Source organism: Phalacrocorax aristotelis, chromosome 2, assembly GCF_949628215.1.
Source record: "Phalacrocorax aristotelis chromosome 2, bGulAri2.1, whole genome shotgun sequence".
NCBI classification, from domain to species: domain Eukaryota; kingdom Metazoa; phylum Chordata; class Aves; order Suliformes; family Phalacrocoracidae; genus Phalacrocorax; species Phalacrocorax aristotelis.
This window is the reverse complement of record NC_134277.1, coordinates 97,604,267-97,625,229: the sequence shown is the minus strand read 5'-3', so window position 1 is coordinate 97,625,229 and position 20,963 is coordinate 97,604,267. Positions and strand designations below refer to the sequence as shown.

General features: G+C 39.2%; 1 protein-coding gene across 1 annotated transcript in view; it reads left to right on the top strand.

Annotated features, from left to right (window-relative positions):
* The window catches only part of TERT (telomerase reverse transcriptase), a 33,955-nt gene extending 18,899 nt beyond the window's left edge, over positions 1–15,056 (top strand). The window contains exons 8-16 of the mRNA XM_075084456.1: positions 363–448; positions 2,996–3,109; positions 4,868–4,939; positions 6,783–6,968; positions 8,423–8,549; positions 8,869–8,930; positions 10,707–10,831; positions 11,210–11,347; positions 14,632–15,056. Coding sequence (XP_074940557.1) covers positions 363–448; positions 2,996–3,109; positions 4,868–4,939; positions 6,783–6,968; positions 8,423–8,549; positions 8,869–8,930; positions 10,707–10,831; positions 11,210–11,347; positions 14,632–14,735 — 1,014 coding nt within the window. The 3' untranslated portion in view covers positions 14,736–15,056. The remainder of the gene's footprint in view (positions 1–362; positions 449–2,995; positions 3,110–4,867; positions 4,940–6,782; positions 6,969–8,422; positions 8,550–8,868; positions 8,931–10,706; positions 10,832–11,209; positions 11,348–14,631) is intronic.
* The last annotated feature ends 5,907 nt before the right edge of the window (positions 15,057–20,963 follow it).

Sequence of the window (20,963 nt, the reverse complement as noted above, 5' to 3'; positions counted from 1 at the left end):
AGTGGCCAAAAGACCAAGGTCTCATATGTTGTAATAATCCAATATAATATACCAGCACTTTAAAAAGTGCTTTTAGATGTGTTATCTGACTATTTTCCCATGTAAAACCAACAAAAACTGCTTTTCTCCTAAAGCAAGGCTAAAAAAGGACTGTACCATTCACTTGTTGATAGTGAGCAGCTTTTTAGTGCTTTTATTCAGATCTTGGTTTTAGGTGGGTTTTTTCCTCACTGTAGGGGTTTGAAGTGCTATAGTCTAACTTTTCATAAAGGTTTCTGTGTATCTTTCACATTTATATTGCATTTTTAGTTTTCAGTACATTCCTAAAGTAAAAATCTTGTTTTGTTTTGTCCCAATTCTAGAGCTTAACTTTTAATGAGACAAGTTCCACCCTGTTTACTTTTTTTCTTCAAATGATACATAACAACATCCTGGAGATTGGGAGCAGGTAAAAAAAGAAGTTTTTCTTTGTACAGTGCGTTTGGGTTTTTTGGTTGGTTATTTTTTTCTGTTAAGCAGGATACTTTTAATTGGATCGGGAGATTTTTGATAGCTGTCTCTTAAAGATTTTTATTTGATGTTAATTTGAAATCTGTTTATCAGTTTAAGCTCCATAAAAGCATGAAGAATTTGGAATCAAGTTAATATTTGAATAAAATTTCTCTTTCCCACCTGGATGATGTTTACTGTACACAGAATGTGTTATTCTATAAATATGTACACTTCTCTTAAAACTGCAGGTGTAGTTAAAAATACTTTAAAATGTTGGGATCCATAGCTGTGAACAAAAGCAAGGTAACATCGAAGCAATCATGCAAAAGCCTTGTTAGTCGTTTCCCTATTGTGCAAAATTAAACCTTTTCTGCATGCTTTGCTATTTGGCAAGTTACAATAAAAATAAACGGCAATAACAATAGGAATTAAAATTATTGGCAGCTCCAAAATTGGGAATCGCATGTTACAGAGGGTAGTAATGCAGATTTCCTCTTGTGTTGCTAGAGGAACTGATCTGGTATTTATGTTTTGCCTCTAGGTGGCAAATGTGTACCATGTCTAGAAAGCAAGTACTTACATGATCTTTATTTGTAAATTCAGAGTGAGATGTATTAGAATGAATAGCTTCCTGCTCTTGAAAAAGTATGTTTATTTTAGAATACTTAATCTCACAGGATTGAGAGAGGAGGAAGGCTTCCAAGGAGGCAAATAAAAGAGTGTTTATAGGTTGTTTTTTTCTAGCATTGATGCTTACTCTCCCTTTGGCAGGATCATGAGAATGCTGAGGTGGCATGCTGTTAATAAGGACTAACTGACATCAGTGTATCTAATAAAAGTGTAATGGTTTTAAAGAGGGTACACCCTGACAAAGCCAACTTCACACTTACTTAGATTCAGTCACAGCTTGGTTGAAACAATACTTTTTGTCCTGGAACGAATTTGCCCTTTTTAAGTAGCTCATTCTTATTTGTTCAAAAAAAGGCCAAAACTGCAAATAAGTTTAGTAAATGAATACGCTCTTTAACTGATGGTTCTCAAAAAACCATCACAGTTAGTTAGTCAACATTGACTTGATGTTTTGAGCAAGATACTGGGGACCTAGAAGGAATCTTTTAATACCACTTGATACATTCATCGGAAGTCTGGGAAAATGTAAAATTACTGCTAGAAAAACTTGCAGATTACTCAAAACATAGGTAAGATAAGTGCTAGAATGTAGTATGTGGCTCTGGTGTCCAGCTGCATAATTTCATTCTCTTCAGTTTCACTAAGCCATTCATGTAGTAATGGTAAAATGGACATTATAATATGATATCTCATTACTTCAGAGGAGTGTTGTGAAAATAATTCCCTTGAGTTTTGTGAGGCATACTCATTCTATTGCCAGTGTAGACAAACCCACAAGGTTATGCGGAACTCTGTCTTCAGTAGCATATCTAGATGTGATGCATTACTGTTACTGTGTGTGGCTGACCTGGCTTTATACAAGTAACAAGACAGGGGAAGTATTAAGGAACCTCCCACTGACTACATCTGTATGAATTCTTTGAAGCCATGAGAGAAAAATCAAGATTTATTCTTTTGCAAAATGACAACTGGCAACTTCAGTAAATTTTTCAAGTGTGGTGTCAGTTTAGTATAATTACAAATAACAAGGGTTAGCATTTCACAGGATGTAGTGCTTTTCTTAGTTGGAAGTAAGATAGCTTTGTGCCTGAGCAGTTAAATGAGGAAATAAATGTGATTTACAGTATAGCTGGGATGTATAAAACTGGATCACGTGCTCTGTTGGGCTAAGCCGTCAGAGATTTTGCTGAAATTAGTGATATTTATTTGTGGGGGGAAAAACAAAACGCACACCCCAAAAAAACTTTCCCTTGGCCAGATCACACTGCAACTATACACCGAGAATAAACACCTCCATTTAAATTATTGACTTAAGTTATTTCAGAGTTAAGCATTTTTACTCTCACTTGTGCTGATGAAAAAGCTTTTTTTTTCCTTCTTTTTTAAGAAAACTTAGCAAGGTTTGATAGTGGTGAAAATTTATATTTGAATTTAAGGTGGATGTCTGTTGTTTCTGAGAAAAGTTGGAAGTGTTCCATCTCAAATTGACCTAAATTTAATTCCTGATGTAGATGTACAGTATGAGCTTAAATGAAGGATGGCTCTGCAGCTGAAGGAGGAGGGGAGGCATTGTCATTTTAGATCAGTTGTAAAACTAATCTAATGACAGTTGTCTACTGGAGTTTGGTTAAAAAAAAGGAGTATGTGTATTAGTGCGTTTTTTTTTCCACTGTTTAACTTAAAACTTCTGGAGCCATATGTAGATTCTTAGGGGAAAGAAAGAAAGAAAAAAAATTAAGTAAGGCTAGCTAGCAAGCATGTAGTATATTTCTTATTGAAACATATATGTTATACTTGAAAAATAAGTAAATGTTTAATGGCTATAGCAATCTTCGTGTTGCATGTTTTGATTTTTTTTTTTATTCTCTACTAGGTACTACTTACAGTGTTGTGGAATTCCACAGGGCTCCATTTTGTCAACCTTACTTTGCAGCTTATGCTATGGGGACATGGAAAACAAATTGCTCTGTGGAGTTCAGCAGGATGGGTAGGGATGCTTTGTTCTGTGCTCTGTTATAGTGAGGCATAATATTTTCGCTGAAGTTACATATTGGATTTCAAGGATTTCCAGCTCTCCAAGATAAGTGTGGTGCACACAAATATCTCTGCAGCTTCAGGGTCACTGTGGTTTTTTTTGTGGGGAAATGTCTCTGTTTGTTGTAAGATTGGGAAGAAAAGGGCTGAAAATAAGCTTTCCTGGATCTGTGAGTAGAAGGCTTGTTCTTACAAAAAGCATGGTATTTAGGGAAGCTGTAAAGAGTGTGACAAGCTCTTCTTGCACATCGAAGCTTATGGTTCTCCCATACTCATTCCCACAACATCTATGGTCTTTTGTCCTGAAACAAGATGGGATGTTCATTACAGGCTTTCTGATGCTCCAGGCTTATCCCTGAGGGCTTTCCAATTCACTATCTGTAAATCTTAACATTATCAAGTTCACAGCTTTATTGCAGATTTTTTACAAGGCATGTTGGTGGTTCTTTGAAGCCCTGTGTGGCTCTTGGTACATCTTCTAAGTCGTTGTGCCCTGCTTGTGCTTGCTTCTTAGGAGCTTGACAGAAAGCTAGCCTGATAAAAGCTCTACCTCTTTATTAGGTGTAAAAACTTTGGGGCCCCTTTGACCTCTGTATGAACTGAGCCCCAGATGCATCCCAGATTAGGGTCTTTAGGCATGAGCTGGACCCTGAAGCTCACACATTTCCCTCCATTGCTGTGAATTCTGTCCTAAGAAAGAAAAAAGAAACTAAGAAATGTGTAGAGTACTCTAGATAAGTGCATCTATCTGGTGTCTCTTTTTGGGAGGCTCACCGAGTGATGGAAAGTCTCAGAATTTTAAACATTTTCCTATACAAGTAGTAGAGTTCTTCCCATAGGCTTTAGGATGCTCTGATGGTATGAGTTCAAACAGTTATCTTTTCCTTTCAAAGGATGTTGTTTATACATACTGAAATTATGAAAGTGCTTTCAGAAGAATGCACTTTTTAATGTAGCAGCTGTTTTTAATTAAGGCAGATTTTTAGAATGTTACTTAGGTGTCTGTTGAATGATTTTGATAGTTTCATTTCGCCTTTAAGTCAAAAAAATAACCTGGCTATAGATTTGGCTGGGCAAAGGTGCAGCTGATCTGATCATAGTGGTGGCAATACTGCTTTCAAGAGAAGACTGGACAAGATCATCTCCAGAGATTCCTCTCTGATCTGCTAGGCAGGATTTATCAGAAAAATATGGGCATGCTTGGGGTCTGAATTCTGTTGAAAAAGACAATTCCAGCCTTAGCAGTGTTAAACGGTAGTCTGTTTTAAATTCAAGTCATAGCTTCACAAACAAGTTATTACATGGTAAATGAAGATACAGAGTTAGAGCACATCAGGAATCCACTATCTGCTTGTGTACCTGGTATTACACCACCTTTCCTTGCCTTGTGGATTAAGATACTGCAAATTCTCCCTCGGAAAAGTGTAAAACCCTGTACCCAAGCAGCTGCTGTGGAGTAGCTTGTGCGCTCTAAATTCCTGTCATATTTCATGTAGCCAGCCCCTTTGCTTTCTTCTTTTTATTTTGTTTTCCTTTATTTTTACGAAAGAAGCAGAACTGAGAATTTCTTCACGAGACTTGAATTGGAGATCATATTGGCCTCTACCTTCTTGTGAATTAAAATGGGCATGTTGTTGCTCTGAAAAGTATGACAAAAATTTGAAAGGATTACATATAAAAAAATCTAACATCAGTTTCTTCTTGATTACAGAGTCCTAATACGTCTCATTGATGACTTTTTGCTGGTTACGCCACATTTAATGCAGGCAAGAACTTTTCTAAGGTATGCTATTAAAGACATAGTCTTCAAAGTAATGAGCTTTAACACCTTTTATGTCATTCTTTCATCTTGATACATGCTTGAACATATAGGTATATTTGTTTTATGGGTTAATAATCACGGGCTGTTTTGGAGTCCTTGTTGGTAGCCTGTGCCTTGGAATAATCCAAATAGCTACATTCTTGATGCCCAACTAACAATCTGTTGCAGCTCAGATGATGGGGGATTCCTGCTGAAGTTTAAATTAAGGACCTGGCTACTGACCTTGCTGGAGCTTCTAGCAGCAATTAGTCGTGCAGACTAACCAAAGCAGCTGACAGTTGTCTTTTCAGACCATTTTCCCTCAAATTTTTAAGAAAAGTTACATTCTTAAAATGTTTCTATCGGGCAGGCATGCTGCTACCTTCTGTTCCCGGGGAAAGAATGCAACTTTTCTCTGATCCAATATTGCTAAGAATTTTCTGGTCATTAATATTCTGGGGTGAGTATTTGAAGATACTGATAGCATGGCAGCATGCAGCTCACACAGAAGTTTCCAAAGGGTAATTCTTCAGAGTGCTTCAAAACTACCTTTTTTTTTTTTTAATGTTGGTCCCCAAAAGAGGTTCCTGGTTATAGTGGATATGAATGTACAGTCAGTATCCAAGAGGAGTTCTGCTGATGCCAAAGCCAGTTTTAAGGATCTGAAGGAGAGGTTTTAAAAAAAAGCTTAGCATCTACAATGCAGTCAGTTACATGATGCTTTTCAATAGTCAGAAAGATGCAGCTCTGTTGTGAGCCTGAAATCAATTAAGCATATTTTGAACTACAAATTGTACTGAATAGTGGATAGTGTGCTTTGAAGACTTCATTTGTCCTCATTTCCTTATCAGAACAGAAAGATGTTTCTAGGGATGTGCAGACTTAGAGCTCTGGAAACGATAAGTCAAACTAAGAGGCTGGGGATACCTCAAGCTATTAATCTCTATAACATCTTTTCAGCATAATGTCACTTGCAGTAGCATTGCAGATATTGTCCTACTTGCCCTTTGAAGTTATCAGCATCTTTGTTCTGTACCAGCTTCTGCACCAGCTGTGTTAATTTTCTGCAGAGAAGTTGCCTCTCTGTGCAAGTTTTCCAGAACAGCTTACAGATCCTATGAACTCACTGCCACAACGTCGTAACAGTTTTTTCTAATGTACTATTAGAACGGGGGGTCTCAAGAAATTAATTCTGAGGAGACGGTGTTATGTCTGTTACTCCCCAACAAGAAGAGCCTACCTCTTCCTTTCAGTCTTTAAAAGAATGAAGCCTGCACATGAATACATCGCCAAGTAAGACAAACTGCAGCCTGTCCGTGAGATGACGCTGCTGATCCAATGTGTAGTAGGTAATCAGCAGGCGTTCTCTACTGAAAACATCCTTAGGGAAAACTTTGTGAAGAAAGGTCAAAACTTTTCATCAGGGAAATGAGGTTTCTGTTATGTGGATTCTCCTTGTTTTCGTTAACTTTCAAAAACAATAACCCTTCTGTCTTCCAGTGATTTTGTCTCAGTGGTTTCTGTGAGTGTGGTTTATGCAGCTTGTCTCAAATATTAAATGGCTTAAGTTCTAATTTGCATTAATTTGTAAAAGTTTTTCTCCATGATCCTCATATCCTTAAGCTTGCTTACTTAATGTATTTATTTACCTCTAATATCCTCAGTTTTGTTCAGCTGTGTTCCTTACCGTAAAGAGTTGGCTGTGGTTCGCTTTATCCTTTGATTTCTGTCCTTTTTTGCAAGGTCATATCTGTTGCACAGCATGGTGGGGTTTTCTGTTTGCTTTTGCAGGAGGAGTTAGGCTAACTGTTTATATCTGTTTTAGGACTCTAGCAACAGGTATTCCCGAGTATGGCTTTTTAATAAACCCCAATAAGACAGTCGTGAATTTTCCTGTTGATGATATCCCAGGATGTTCCAAATTTAAACAGCTGCCAGATTGTCGTTTGATCCCGTGGTGTGGTTTGTTATTAGATGTACAGACACTTGAGGTTTACTGCGATTACTCCAGGTAAATAGAATTATGTACTCCAGTGTCAGCTTTACAGTCTGTTGTGCACAGTGGGAGAAGCACAAGGGTGTCTTGTGGATGGTGGAGTTGAATTAACTGCAAAATAGATTTTACAATTCTGTTTTTTATACCAAAATTTAAACATTTTATTTTGCTGTGCAGCCTGCTATTTTCTTCATTCCATCGTGGTGGAATGTACATACCATTAACACCATCAAATGCGGCACAGGTCACTAGTGACCAGGGTCATACACTGTATGGTGGCTACATGGTTCTGAGAAAGTTCATTCAATCACCTTAGTTCAGCTTCTTTCACTGTTATGCACTGTATTGTACCCGATACCCTTACTACATTTATTGTTCTGAAATTGTTATTTTTATGTACCTTCCTTGAAGAAACATTAAGTATTACATGAACTACAGACTGGGATTAATTTTGTATAGACTAGAGGGGCTAGTAATCCTTTCAACATAAGAAGTGTTCCCCCTGGTACATTTCAGATGGTAGTGTAGAGAAGTAATCTCTTTAAACTAGCAACCTTGGCTATGTACACAGAGCAGTCTGAAATGGCATAGAACTTGTGATGGAACAATGTATCCTACTGAAAAGCTGTGTAGACCCTTTACATGGACTCCTAGAGATAGCATGAGGTGTTTGTTAAAGATTAACAAGAAAAAACTGTTTAAACTGAAGGATAATATTGCTGTGTTATTGACCCTATTTAATACAAACAGCCCATGCGTACATTTAAGTGGGAAATTAGAGGGAGGTTTTTCATCACCAGCTTCGTGAAGTTCTTCAGTAGTCTTCCAAAACAGAAAAGCTTGGTCAGTTTAGGATATGAATGTATACAACATGATTTTCTGTAACAACAGAGGACTAAAATCAAGAGCCAAAGACATGTATTCATTAGCTGTGTTTCTAAAAGAAACAGTTTACGTTGATGAAGGCATTGGTGCTACTGGTCTGGGAGACGCTAATCTGAATCCTGAGGGTGTTTGTTACAAGGGCCGCCTTGCTTTTGATACGCTTGACATAAGTAACTGGAATTCCAGGGTGAACTGAGGTGGCTTCCAGCCTAAGCTCCTGCATCGCATGGATCACAGAGTATAGCCTGGTTGTTAATGGAGTCATTAATAATGATCTGGCTAGACAATGTGTTATAGAAATACATCCAGTTTGTGTTTAAGATTATTGGTTTGGGTTTTTTTTAGCAGGGTGAATTATTCAGCCCTGAGGTGCTGAAGTCATTCCTTAGCTAATAGCCTTAATGCCACAATGTCCAGTCTGTTTCTAAATTGAATTTAGTTACAGTCATCTTTTTAGCTATTGGCTCATTGATTAGCAGGCAACCTCTGTAACATAAGTTAAATGAGGCTTACTTTACAGAATTTAATTTAGGCTGTTAGCCCATGGAGTTTAACTACTTGTTTTCTTTTTTTTTTTTTCCTAGTTATACCCGTACTTCTATCAGATCAAGTCTTTCCTTCAATTCAAGTAGAACAGCTGGGAAAAACATGAGATACAAATTGATTACAGTCCTCAAACTGAAATGCCACTGTTTATTTCTTGATTTACAGGTGGGAACGTGGAAATGGATGTTTGGAAATATTGTGATTAGTGGTAAAAAGCATTAAAACTGCTTTGAGTTCTAAAAAAGAGTTGATTTTGAGAGGTCGTACACATAGCTTGGAAATGTCGACATCAACTAAGATTTGGGGTCTCAGCACCTTCCAGGCCTGAACCTTGACAATATTGTTACTTAGGTACATGACAGAAATCTTTGAAGTTTAGTATCAAATGTTTTTTCTCTAGATCTCTAAGTCATCTTATGCTGTTGAACTTGAACAAATCATGACAGTAAAATATTCCTATAGCCCTCTTTCTGTTCTGTTCTAGATCAATAGTCTTAGAACAGTTTTCATTAACATCTACAAGATATTTTTACTTCAGGCTTACAGGTAGGTCACTCTTTTTTCAACAGTGAATCTGAATATTTCATTACTCTTTCTTGACACATGGAGGAGCTATGGATTATGAAAAAGTGTGCCATAAAAATGCGCATTGGTAAATGTCAGTAGTAAGTCACGTTATTCTTGTTTCAACACCATTCTTACGTAATACTATTAGATTCAGCGTATAGGATTATATTGATGCATGTGTTTAAGTGACACTTCACTAAATGGATTTTCATTTTTCTTTCTGGATATTGACAGCTGACCTCAAGAAAAGCTGCCTGCTTTGCTGCAGTGGGGTGACGAGAAGCCTTATCACTCATTAACCAGTTTATATTTAGAACTTTGTATCTATTAAAATTATATAGAACTTTGACCTGTATAACTTTGCCATAAGAGAGGTTTCATTATACCAAGTTAATTGCAGTTTCTTAACTGCTGAAAACTACTTAATTGGTCCTTAGCTGGTAATAACTTGGGTTTTTTGTGAGCTGTTCTTGACCAGCAGAGGAAGTGAATGTTTTAAACAAGGATAAAGGGAAGGAAATCAAAACTGATAAGCAAATTGGGAGGAAATACTAATCCTCATGCATCAAAAACTTTGAATGGTTTGCAGCACCAAGTAATTGTTCATTTATTGTTTTAATGCAAAAAAGGTATAAGAGTTGCTTTCCTTCCAACAGAAATCAGGTGTTGCTCTTCTGCTAGGCTTATACTTGTTAGGAAGCAACATTTTAGTTTGTTCCTAAATTCAGCTTGGTCCACATTCACGCTGTATCATTCCTGTGTCCAAAAAGTGTAACTGGACTTGTCTAGTACAACACTGATATGTCAAACTCTTAAACTTTGTGTTGTGAGTGACTTACGGTTTTACTCTGATGTTGGACATGATTACTTAGTTACTTCTGTTTGCTTTTATGGTAGCACTCTAATCAAAGGTCTTTATGTTAGAGTACCTTTAAAGAAACTGTCCACCATGCTAACAGCATGTCAGGTTAATTCAGCCAGAGCTCTGTGATGCAGTGTGGTAATTATGTTTATCCTTTAAATACTTTAAAATGTCAAAATTTCTTGAAGTGATTATGCTTATGCTGGGTTAATTTAATAAACAGGTATATACACTGCTGAGTAATTAAAAATCAGCATTGTAATTGTTGACTATATTCAGCATAAGCAGGATTATAATGCCAGAGTCTGGAAAAACAAACAAACCACCAAAAAAAAAAACCCACAAAAAAGCCCCCAGCAGTTTTAAAATATGTCCAAACAGAGATATAAGGGAGCATAAAATACAGGTAATTTCCATAGAACTGGATTCCAAATAGACAAAAGAGTGGGAACCCTGGTCTGTGGAACGCTATGTCATTTGGAGATCTGTTTTCCTGAACAACAGAATTTGTTGTGGGATTGTGTTTTGTTTTGTTTTTTCTTACTCGGACTCTGTCATGTGGGTGTTCTCTGGCTGCGTGGTCTGTGATCTGGAATTGGTGGGGATGCGTAGTTTAACTTCCCGTGCACGTAGGACAGTTGTCCTCAGAAGCGAATTCTGTTGCCAAAGCAGGTGCCTTCAAGATCTTTCAGCACAGAATTTACAAACAAACATCATATGTGTCTGACAGTCCAGGGATGTGTATATATAGGAGAGGTGTTTTATGCTAAGTGTTGGTATAGCTAAAGACTGTTGGGTGTTTTAAAATGTTGTATAGTGCCTCAGGTATGTAATACTAGTTTCACTTTAAATTGCAAATGACTTCTGATTAAATAGGCTGGTTTTGTGAACAGGTTCCACGCCTGTGTTCTGCAACTTCCCTTCAACCAGAAAGTTAGAAACAATCCTTATTTCTTCCTAAGGATCATCTCTGAAACTGCATCATGCTGCTATGGTATCCTGAAAGCAAAAAATGCAGGTATAGTATGTTAATGGCAATGAAGTACATGTTTGGGTTTGGGGTTTTTTTTTTGGTGGTTTTTTTTTGGTGTATTTTTTTTTTAAATAAACTGTCTTGAGTGTGCAGTCAGATCATGTCATTTTGAGATAAAATCAAGAATGAAAAATATGAAGTGCATGACAGGAATCACAGTGCATTTTTTATAAACTCAATTTCCTGAAGATACTAAAATGTTTCAGGTTTTAGTTTTTAGTCCTTTGCTGACATACAAGGCTTCATTAACTACATCAGTTTTTAGTAAAAATATCTTGGAGTGGTTTTATAGGAAGAGAGGAGAGGTCAGGCATCTTAATGCTCATCTTTTTCAGTGACGTTATTTTCCTGTTCTGTCTCTAGGGGTTGCTTTAGATAACAAAGGTGCATCCGGCGTGTTCCCTTCTGAGGCAGCAGAATGGCTCTGCTATCATGCCTTCACTGTCAAACTGTCAAACCACAAAGTTGTTTACAAATGCCTGCTTAAGCCCCTAAAAATCTGTAAGTGTTCGATTATTTTTACAGTTTGAAATATGGTTAATTATAATAGAACTTGGAATCTAATGGATTTTTAAACTTTTCTTACCATAAAGTGTTCTAAAATGTACATTAATGAGCTTTCTGATTTCAGTCAGGTTTACTGAGTAGGCAAATTAAAATCGTATGTTTTTCAGCACTGTATGTTCCAGAGCCTTGTTCTTAGGGACAGCTAGTGATACTTAGCACTCAATAAGTTTGTACAGCTCACAAAGCTTAATGAGATAGGGTTAATCATATAAACATTCTCAGCAGGTTTAACTAAATGAAATATGAATGGTCAGTTTTCTGTTTTTAAAAAGCAGATTAACTGGCAACTAAATAAGTTCCTCCTGCAATGTAAACTCTTACTAAAAATAGTGTCACTGGGGTCACTTTGAAACAGCAGCACTTGCTGTGCTGCATATGCTGTATCGTAGTAGAGTTGTGTGGCAAATCTTGGACTCTTCTACTCAGTGAAAGAAGCTGCCTGTGGAGCTGGCCTCTGGGAGCTCGCTCTCTGACCAGTTGTGCGGTCTGTCCCCAGGTCAGCCACAGAAGTAATAGAATTTTCAGTTCTAAGATATTAAAAGTGAACAGCAGTAGGTGTTTCTGAAGCAGTCAGTACTGTTGAATTTAGCTGCCAGACTCTCAGCACTGACTCTGTAATTCACACTCTGAATGAGTCATTACTTGGGTGGTTTTATTATACAATACCGAGAAATTCTTCCGTCGGGTTCCAGAACTGATGGTTGGGATTGCACCAGGCGTGTTCCTGACAGCTGTGCACTTTCTGTGTGGAGCAGAACTCCAGCAGCCTCTCCCAGAGAAGCTCCTTCTCTCAGAGTTACTCACCGACACCAGAACTGGGGGCACCATGTCTGATTGCTGCTGCTGAGAAGCCAGTTCTCTTCAGCCCTTCCAGAAGTACCAGGGGAAGCAGGCTGCCTCCGGGAAAGGAGGAGATGGCTGTTGCCTCACTTGGAATGGACAGAAACTGAAGAACTGAGCAGAGAATGCAGTAGTCACACCCAGTAATATAATAGCTTCTCTGGGAGCTGTGTCACTTCTCTAAGGTCCATATAGAGCACATCTGAGTTTTCACCTCTAATGCTGAAGGTGTTGCTCTTGGGATCTTTGACTGGCAGCCACAATCCAAGCCAAAGCTCCCCCATGCTTCTCTGTGCATGCTTTGCTGTTGAATCTGACAGTACGTTCAGGGTGGAGGTGCTGACCTGACTGAAAGCTGACAAGACCAGCTGACTACATATATATATATATTTTTATTTGCTTCCCATCTGCCTTTCTGCTTCCTTTAAGAGTTAGTTGAGGTTTTAAAACCCATCTCAAACTGGTTTTGGGAAGGAACTGAGAAGGCACCAGGGGCACCACCTAGGGGCTGAGCAGGAGGGAAGGTGAGGCATCAGTGTGCTGGTACTGTAAAGCTGTACAAAGACTCTTGTGATCTGTAGTAATAAGTCATAGGCATACCCTTGGTGTGAACGTGCATCATTAGCTCCATGTCTCCAAGAACTCTGATAGTAGATAAAGGCTATTTCTCAGTCACCTGATTGTACGTGGTGTTATTCTTTTCCAAAGCTAGTAAGATACTAAGTCTCCTGTCCTGAAAAAAAACCACTAAAATGCATTTAAAGAGATGTTGATAGTTTTCTATTGTCTTAGAAGGTAGTTTTGTTTGGCCTGCACCAGCCTTTTTCCTGGGTGATGTCACTGTAATCAGAACATCATGCTGTAGAGAAGGTTACCACAGAGCTGAGCATTATGTAGATATAATGGAGCAAATTTTAAAACTGTATTTTAAGCTCTGTTTTGCTTCTGGAAATGAGGTAGCATGTGCGGATGTCAGAGTAGCTGTGGCGGGGAAGCCACTGGTTCTCAGGTGGGTTCCTATACAGTTAGCTCAGTATCTCTATAGGGCACAGCAATCTGTAGCACAGAGATAACCAAGGCTGGTAATAGTGCCTGTGTTGACTGAACAACTACACTTTTTGTTGTAATTTTGGAGTTTGTATCAGCTGTTTAAAACCTGTTACCCCTGTAAGATCACGTTGTTGACAAGAATTGATATAAACTTAATTTTTTTTTCCTTGTCTCCCTGCACATGCCTTTCCATTACTCTCCATGGGAATAGATATCAGGCTGATAGGTTTTGGGGAGGAGGTTCTTCCCACTGTTCCAAAACCTGTTAAATATCAACATTAGGGACTTGTCAGTACTAGTTGTCCTCATTCTTCAGAGTTAAGTATTTAAAACATAGTTACTGTTTAACATCCCTCCTATTGTTACCAGTGGGGAAAGGAGCAAGAGTCTTTCCTTATCATGATAAGATATAAGTACATCATCTGTCTTCTTTCCAAATACAGAACACATGTTTATTGAGCAGTTCTGCCTTTCTGCACCATTGACAATTTTGCCAACTCTGTTTAGGTAATGGACTTAAACTGTTGCTAGGATTTTACATGTTCTTCCTAATCTTTGAAAAGTCATTTTTATCGTCTGTAGCTATGTTGACAATAGATTCGGGTGACCTTCTGTGTTTCAGAGCTGTTATGTTCTATTATAAAAATTTCATTCCCGATCTAAGCCTCATTTAGTCTCCAGAATTTTCCACTTAAGGGTGGCTTTCCAGTTAGCCTCTCTTCTCTTACAAGGAAACACAGTGGGGAGAATTGCTGTTGCTTGGTATAGCAAAAGGTGCATTTTCCACATGATTTTATTCTTTAAAATCTTTTTGTATATGTCAGTTCCAGGTATAGGCTATTTTGATGTCATATCTGAAAGTAGAGGGGGAAAGAAACAGTCTGGGAATCCCTTCCTGCTGTAGGTAAACATTAGCAACCAGATAAGGACCCATCCCTGGTCCTTTGCATTGTTTAAAATAGGGCCTTTCAAAGTAATCATGTTTTGACAGAAGGCCTTTTTTGGTGGATATAGTTGTGCAATGAATGGTCTTATACTTTTCAAAAAAACTTGAAAATTCTTAAATCCAAACAGAGAAGTGTTACAAGGACATAGTAGGAGGAATGTGATCCTTGGTTTTCTTAGTTAGGCTAAAAATCATATGTTAAAATACTGATTTAAGAGTGGAAGAATAGTAGCATATTTTGTTATAGTTTTTTTATCCCCATATTCCAGGTGTTCCAACTTTTAAATTGGATTCAGCTAGTATTGATTTTATTAGCATTTTCCCTAAAACACAATTGTTTGTTACTTGTAGCAGTAATTAATTGTTTCTGATATTTTGGTAGGTAAGATGCAGCTATTCAGGAAGATCCCAAAGGATACTATGGCGCTACTGAAGACAGTGACAGAACCATCTCTTTGTCAAGATTTCAAAGCTATCCTGGACTAACTGACTGAGGTTTATTGCGTAATTTTTCCAGGTTTTAAAATAAATGCTGTGTCTTTAGATGACTTTTTCTCTGTAGTTTATTTTGGTAGAGTGGACTGAAAGCAACTTCACACAGATACCACACAAGGACCTAAAAAAAGCAATTTTGTTAATAGCTTCTTGTTTGTAGTTGCCTGTAAGTTCACAGGCTATTTGAAGTAATTGGTTTCCTTCAGTAAGTCATGTCGTCTTGATGAAGACATCATTGTACTTTGTTCTGTACAAACAGATCTACTTTCTTGTTTCAGCGTGTTGTTTCTTCAGCATGTTCTTTGCTTCTCTGTGCAGACTATTTTGTAATAAATTTTCTGGTTAATTGCAATAATGTGCGCTTGTCTCCAGTACCTTTATTTTACAGTAATCTTCAACTTCACACCCAGCTGGGTTACGTCCTGAAAGACAGTAACTTGCACAGGGCAAATGCATTTCATGGCACTACCTAGCAAGGTGTACAAGTTAGAGATTTTATGCTTTGGAGACCACAACTAAGATATGCCAAAATTTCAATGCCAAAGCTGGGTTTATTTAATACATGTTTTCTACATGTTGAACACTTGATGATACAGAATGATGGTGGTGCATTTATACCCACAAAACAAAAGTTCTTGATTAAATCATATACTGAGTAGATTACTCTTCTACCTGCATTTCCTGTTCTTTATTTAGGGTTAGCTTTGGCACAGTAATGTTGCTGCAGGTACTGTCTAGCCCTGGTGCTTGCGTGTGGTGCAGGGCTGAATTTTGCCTTGTGGCTGCTCTGACAAACCTGCCCATTTTTTTTTTCTCTTCAACTTGTGTGTTGAATTTGCAATAGTCTAATTCGGAGCTATTTTATTAGGATTTTTCTGTCTCTGTTATCAGCTAAATAGCAGCTGCTGGGCGGTCTTATCAGAGTAGATGGAGGACATCTTGCTGGCGTGAAGCAGTGTAGGCAGTGTTGCTGAGTAGATGTTTTCAAGGGATGACAGACCACCATCACACAGGGATCAGTAACACAGCTCCTGGAAGCTGATCTGCAGTATTGCAGTCTGTCCATTAACACCACAGCTCAGTTCAAACTGTCAAACGTACAGTGTCTCATTCATACAGTTGGGTTTGTTTGGGATTTTTTTTGCTATGAAGTGGCACAGTTACAAATAAAATAAAAATAATGCCATAGAAGAATTTCTCCTGCTAGAGTAGAGAACAGATGAAGAACAGCTCAGTTGCTCCCCAGCCAGCAGCTCAAACGTTTAAAAACCCCCATTCCCCTCAACGTTCTGCAGCGATAACGGTGTGGGGAAACACGATCGTGGACACCATCGTACAAGAGAGGCCTGACTGTGCAGGAAGCTTTATTTTATTGGATCATGTGGCAGGAAGAGGCAGCGAGATGCTCCACCGAGGGCCGTGACAGGGATAAAACTTGAGCACTTGTAGAACTTCCTACTCTTTGGCTGGAGCTGTTCCTACATGTGGCCATTCACTCCTTACCTGGACTTTCTTCAGCTGTGCATTCCTTCCTACCTGCTTCTCTTCCCCTCTCCTGCTGTAGTAGTTGTGGGCGGTACAAATTTTCACTCTTTACCGCTTACTGCACAGGCCCTGTGCATTTTGTGTGTCCTGTCGGGGCGGCCGTGCTGGTGGGTGGCAGTAGGGATGAACGCATGCTTACTTTGTCCTGGTGTTCTGCATGAACCTTCAGAGAAGGATGAGGCAGAGGAGCCCAGTCATCTCCTGAGAGCCAACGAGCGTTGCCTGTTATGAAAGAATGGTCTGGAAGAGGGGGTGGGCAACCTGAAAGGATACCTCACGAGCCAGGATCCTACAGCATAAATCCATTGGGGAGGAGTGGCCCCTGGGATGAGTGGGGGAGCCTTTCTGCAGTGAACAGCTGTCCCAAGGCAAACCCCCAGGGAGATCAAAAGAGCATCCTGGATAACTGGGGTAGAAAACTGGAGCAAGAACTGTGCTGAATTGGTCAGCTTTTCAGAACTTTGACTCTTTCATCTGTGCTGAGGCATACCTTGTTTTGTTTTGTATGTTTTAATGTTAAAGGCAGCAGTTTTTAATGTCTTTCAGCAGGGTCCCTAATAGAAAAGGATGGAGCTTTTCCACCTTAAGGCTCAGAACAACAGGTCCTGTTTCCAGCATCATTGCTTCTTTATGTGGCTTCCACTGGATGCCATTGGAGAATGCAGGGAATGTAAACTTCATTGACGGTTGGATTAGCCCATTTCCGCTCTGTTTCACAGTGGATACTGCGATAACAGAAACTGCCGACGTGGTCTCAGTTGAAGGTGTAATTTTGTAAAAACGCGTAAAGGAATGCTTGCAATTCTGTGAGCCGATACTTGCCTTTCCCCATAACTGCTTGCTGAGTCATCAGTTTTAAACTGTAACTGCTGTTTTTGAAGGCTATTTGTGCACAGATGCAAATACAATGCAGAAATCACAAGAGAAGACGATCTAATTCAAAAGTATCTTCCATTAAAGAAGGCAAGTGAAAATAAAGCTGAACCTAGTATGTGTTTTAGCAAATGGAGAATTTGGGAATCTAAAGAAGAGCTGGCAGTATGTACTAGAAACTTGTACTTACTTGCTGCTGCAGCTTATGACAGTTGGAAAAAAAATACTGTAAGCTTATACGTAAGGAATAGATTAACCATAGCAATGGCATAGATCTAGTGCTCTAAAATGAGATGCTTATACTGTTAGGAAGGCAGGGATATTCCATAAAGCTACTTCTGTAAGGAACTGTTCTAAAAGAAATAGTGTGATATATTATGGTGGTAAAATATTTTCCACTTAATTGGTAGCAAGGTAGTATATTAAACAGCGGTTTCTGAGGGAAAACATTTGGGTGGATTGAGTAACGTAATTCTTTTAATATTTCCAGATTCTGCTTAGGAGTGTTCTGAACTTTTAACAGGGATTTTCAGCAATCACTGGAAAGCTGGGAAAACTGCAAAAGATTTGAGGGTTGGGGGGAAGGTTAAGACTGTCTCAGTGTTTAGAAGAAGTAGAGAGTTTGAGAGCCAAGCCATTCAGTGTAACTGCACTGTGCTACCTACGTTGCAAGTATTGCAAACCACTGTGCAAGTCAGTGCTGGAAGCTGTGTGGGGCAGAAGAGTGATAGGGCTGAGAATTGTTTTTTAGTGTCTCTGAAGGACTGGAAGGGAGGAATTGGACAGAAGCCCCTCTAGAGGTAACCGTGGCATCTGCATGCATCCATCAAACACATCCTTCTCCCCAGTTCTTCCTTTCGGGAGGGTATTACGGACTGTGAATCTCGGTTTGAGGTAGGTATTGAATTTTGCAATGTAGGGAATTGTTGGTGATCCAGAAGGAACATACTTTTCTGTCTGCAGCCTTTCTCTATTTATTGTTTTATGATAATTTGGATGCTTCCTTATTTACAGTGCTGTTGCAATGGTCCTTCTGAGGCTTCATCCTTTAATAGGTACTTGAGCTCCTCGTCTTAGGGCTATGGACCTGCCTAAGGCTGAACATCACCATGCCTCTCTCTGTGTCCTTTATGGATCTACCCCCAAAGAATCCAGGCTGTCCTTACAGCCTAGATAATTCTAGAAAAGTCTTTGTCTGTCAGAATGGTATGAGTTCATAGAATAGTATGATAGCAAAGAAGAACTGATGGGATATGCTGATAAAAGATGAGGAGGAGAGAAAGCAGAAGTAGAAAGTGCTTAGTACGTAAGACACTGACACAGGTTCAGCTTCATGTCTGCATGCACATGGTTCCTCAAGTATCAAAGTCAGTCATGCTATTCAAGAGAAAAAAGTACCTATAAGATGCTGTGCTTCCTATGAATAGGAAGGGGAAGATTGTAGCACTGATTTTACTGGAATGAGACTACAGTTCTGGCACAGGAATTTTAGTAGCGGTCACATCAGAAGTGCACTGAGAACATAAAAGCAATGTTCCTGCAAGAGTTGCTCAACATATTTTCTACATACCTACTTCAGCTAAACAGCAACTTCAGCTAGCGTGTTTCCCTGCCGTGAGTTGTAGTAGCTGGAGCTGAAAATTGTCTTCCCCCTGAGTACTGTCCTAGGCTGAACTGCGTGTCCAGTGACCCACGAAGTCTCCCTTCTGGTGAATGGGAAGGGGCAGCTCAAAAGTCAAGAAGTCTGTGTGCTATGACAGTGATTTGAGATAGACTTGAAAGCCTTGTATGTGTAGTTTAATTCTTTTCTCAGATTGTGTCTGTATTAGTTGGATGTGTTTTTCTTTAAGAACAGATCTCTGACCAAATACTTAAACCTGCTGCCTGTACTCTACCTATATGATTTTAACAAACATCCAGCTATCTGTAGTCAGAGGCATGAATATAGAGTGTACACTTTAGTTAATTTAAAATTCTTATGTATTTACAGCTTTTATATTAATGCATGCTCAAAATTGCAATTGGGTTTTTTTTGATTATTCATTCTTTATGGAAGCCTTATTTTCTCATAACCCTTCAAATTTCATTTGGAACAGGCAGAGCGGCAATTGAAATCTTTGGTGTCGTTTTCAACAGCCTTTACAGTGCACAGCTGCAAAACATCAAGAAGTTTGCTTGGACCTCTGACTTGTGAGGTTTCTGCTAACAGAAGCAGTGTTTCTGTGCTAGGGTACCTGCCCTGCTATTGACTTGCTGGGCTGGGACTGTTGGCAGGCTACCATGGGGAGTTGCTGGACATCATCACGCAGGTCATTGGCCAAGTCCATGGCTCTTGGAAATAAAAGCGTGAAGTCCAGGCGCTTAACTCTTTTGCAGGTGATACCACTCATCCCACATAGTGGAAGGGCCAGGAGGCTCTGGCCTGGCAACTGCTGTGCACACAGACAGTTTACCCGTGCATTTCCTTCCAGCAGGCAGAAGCACGGTATGCTTTTGGTCCTCTCTGGTGGATCCGGTGTGGCAGACTGGATGCCCATGTTTCTAGTATCATCACTGCTCCAGGATAGTCTTACTGTCCAGGCTAGCTGCAGGACAGGAGGCTGCAGCAGCAGCTGTGTGAATGGGATACTAAATCTAAAAAAGAAAAAAAATACATCTCTCTTTACCCTCCCCTTTTCTTAAGCAGCAAGATAAAAATCATCTCCTCCTCCATCCCAGGCTTGCAGTTCCCCTTGTGCCCCTTTCAAGGAGTCAGGTAACTGCCTTTCCTCTGCAGAATTTGAGTTGGTCTCATTCATCTTCACTGTGTGGCCAAATCCCTGATACCCATTGTGAAGCCCTACTAGGGCACAGCCTGTCACAAGGCTAAATACTGAAATTGCCTCCATATTCCTTAATCTTCCTCTCTTTTCCTTGACTCTCCTAATTACTCAGCCTAAAGGCTTTGTCATACCTTATCTTCACATACTTGTCCTATATTTTTTCAGAGGCTGCTGGTTGCTCAAGTATCTCAGCAAAAGGAATCCTCATTTCCCATCACTGCAGAGTGACCAAGACAAGTACAGGAAAACCTGTTTTTAAGTAAAGATTAACTTCATTGCCATGTCGTTGTAAGGTAGCAGCTTACGGAGAGGCTTCCACACATCCGAACTTGTATTACAGTGTTCAGTTACTGTGTTCAGTACGAGAAATTACAGGGAAAAAATAAGGGACATTTGTTTTCACAGTATTTCCCGCTACAATAAATTCCGGAATCTGCTAAGGTAAGAGATTTGTGCAAAATTAATAACTCAGGTTTACTTAATGTACATTCTTTTAGCTGCTGATGCTTTATTTTTTGCTCTTTGTAATGCTCGAGAATATGAAATAATCATAAAATAACCTCTATTTAAATGCATGCGAGGATTTACAAAAAGTAAGTGTACTGGACAAGAGGATCTTGCTCTTCAAGAGCTTCCATTCTACATCTCTCAGAGGGGAGTCAGTGAATTAAACTGTAGGTGCTTGTGTTTCAATCTTTATGTGGCTGATCCTTAGGAACAGACTGTTTATTTAGAAAAGAAGTGAAGGAAGACAGAGGACACGCGCAATAGCTAGCAGGCTTTCCAGGTTTAAAGTCTGGCTGGAGAGAGATATGAAGTGGGTAATGCATGAGGAGGGTTAAAGCAATAGGGCTGGTACTTGGTCAGTATGTAGGATTTGGGACAGGATGTAGGAGGGACAAGATTAATATAACTGTTGTGAAATTGATTGAAAATAAAGGGAACATAGCAGCTCTGTTGATAGAGTGCTAGTAAGCAT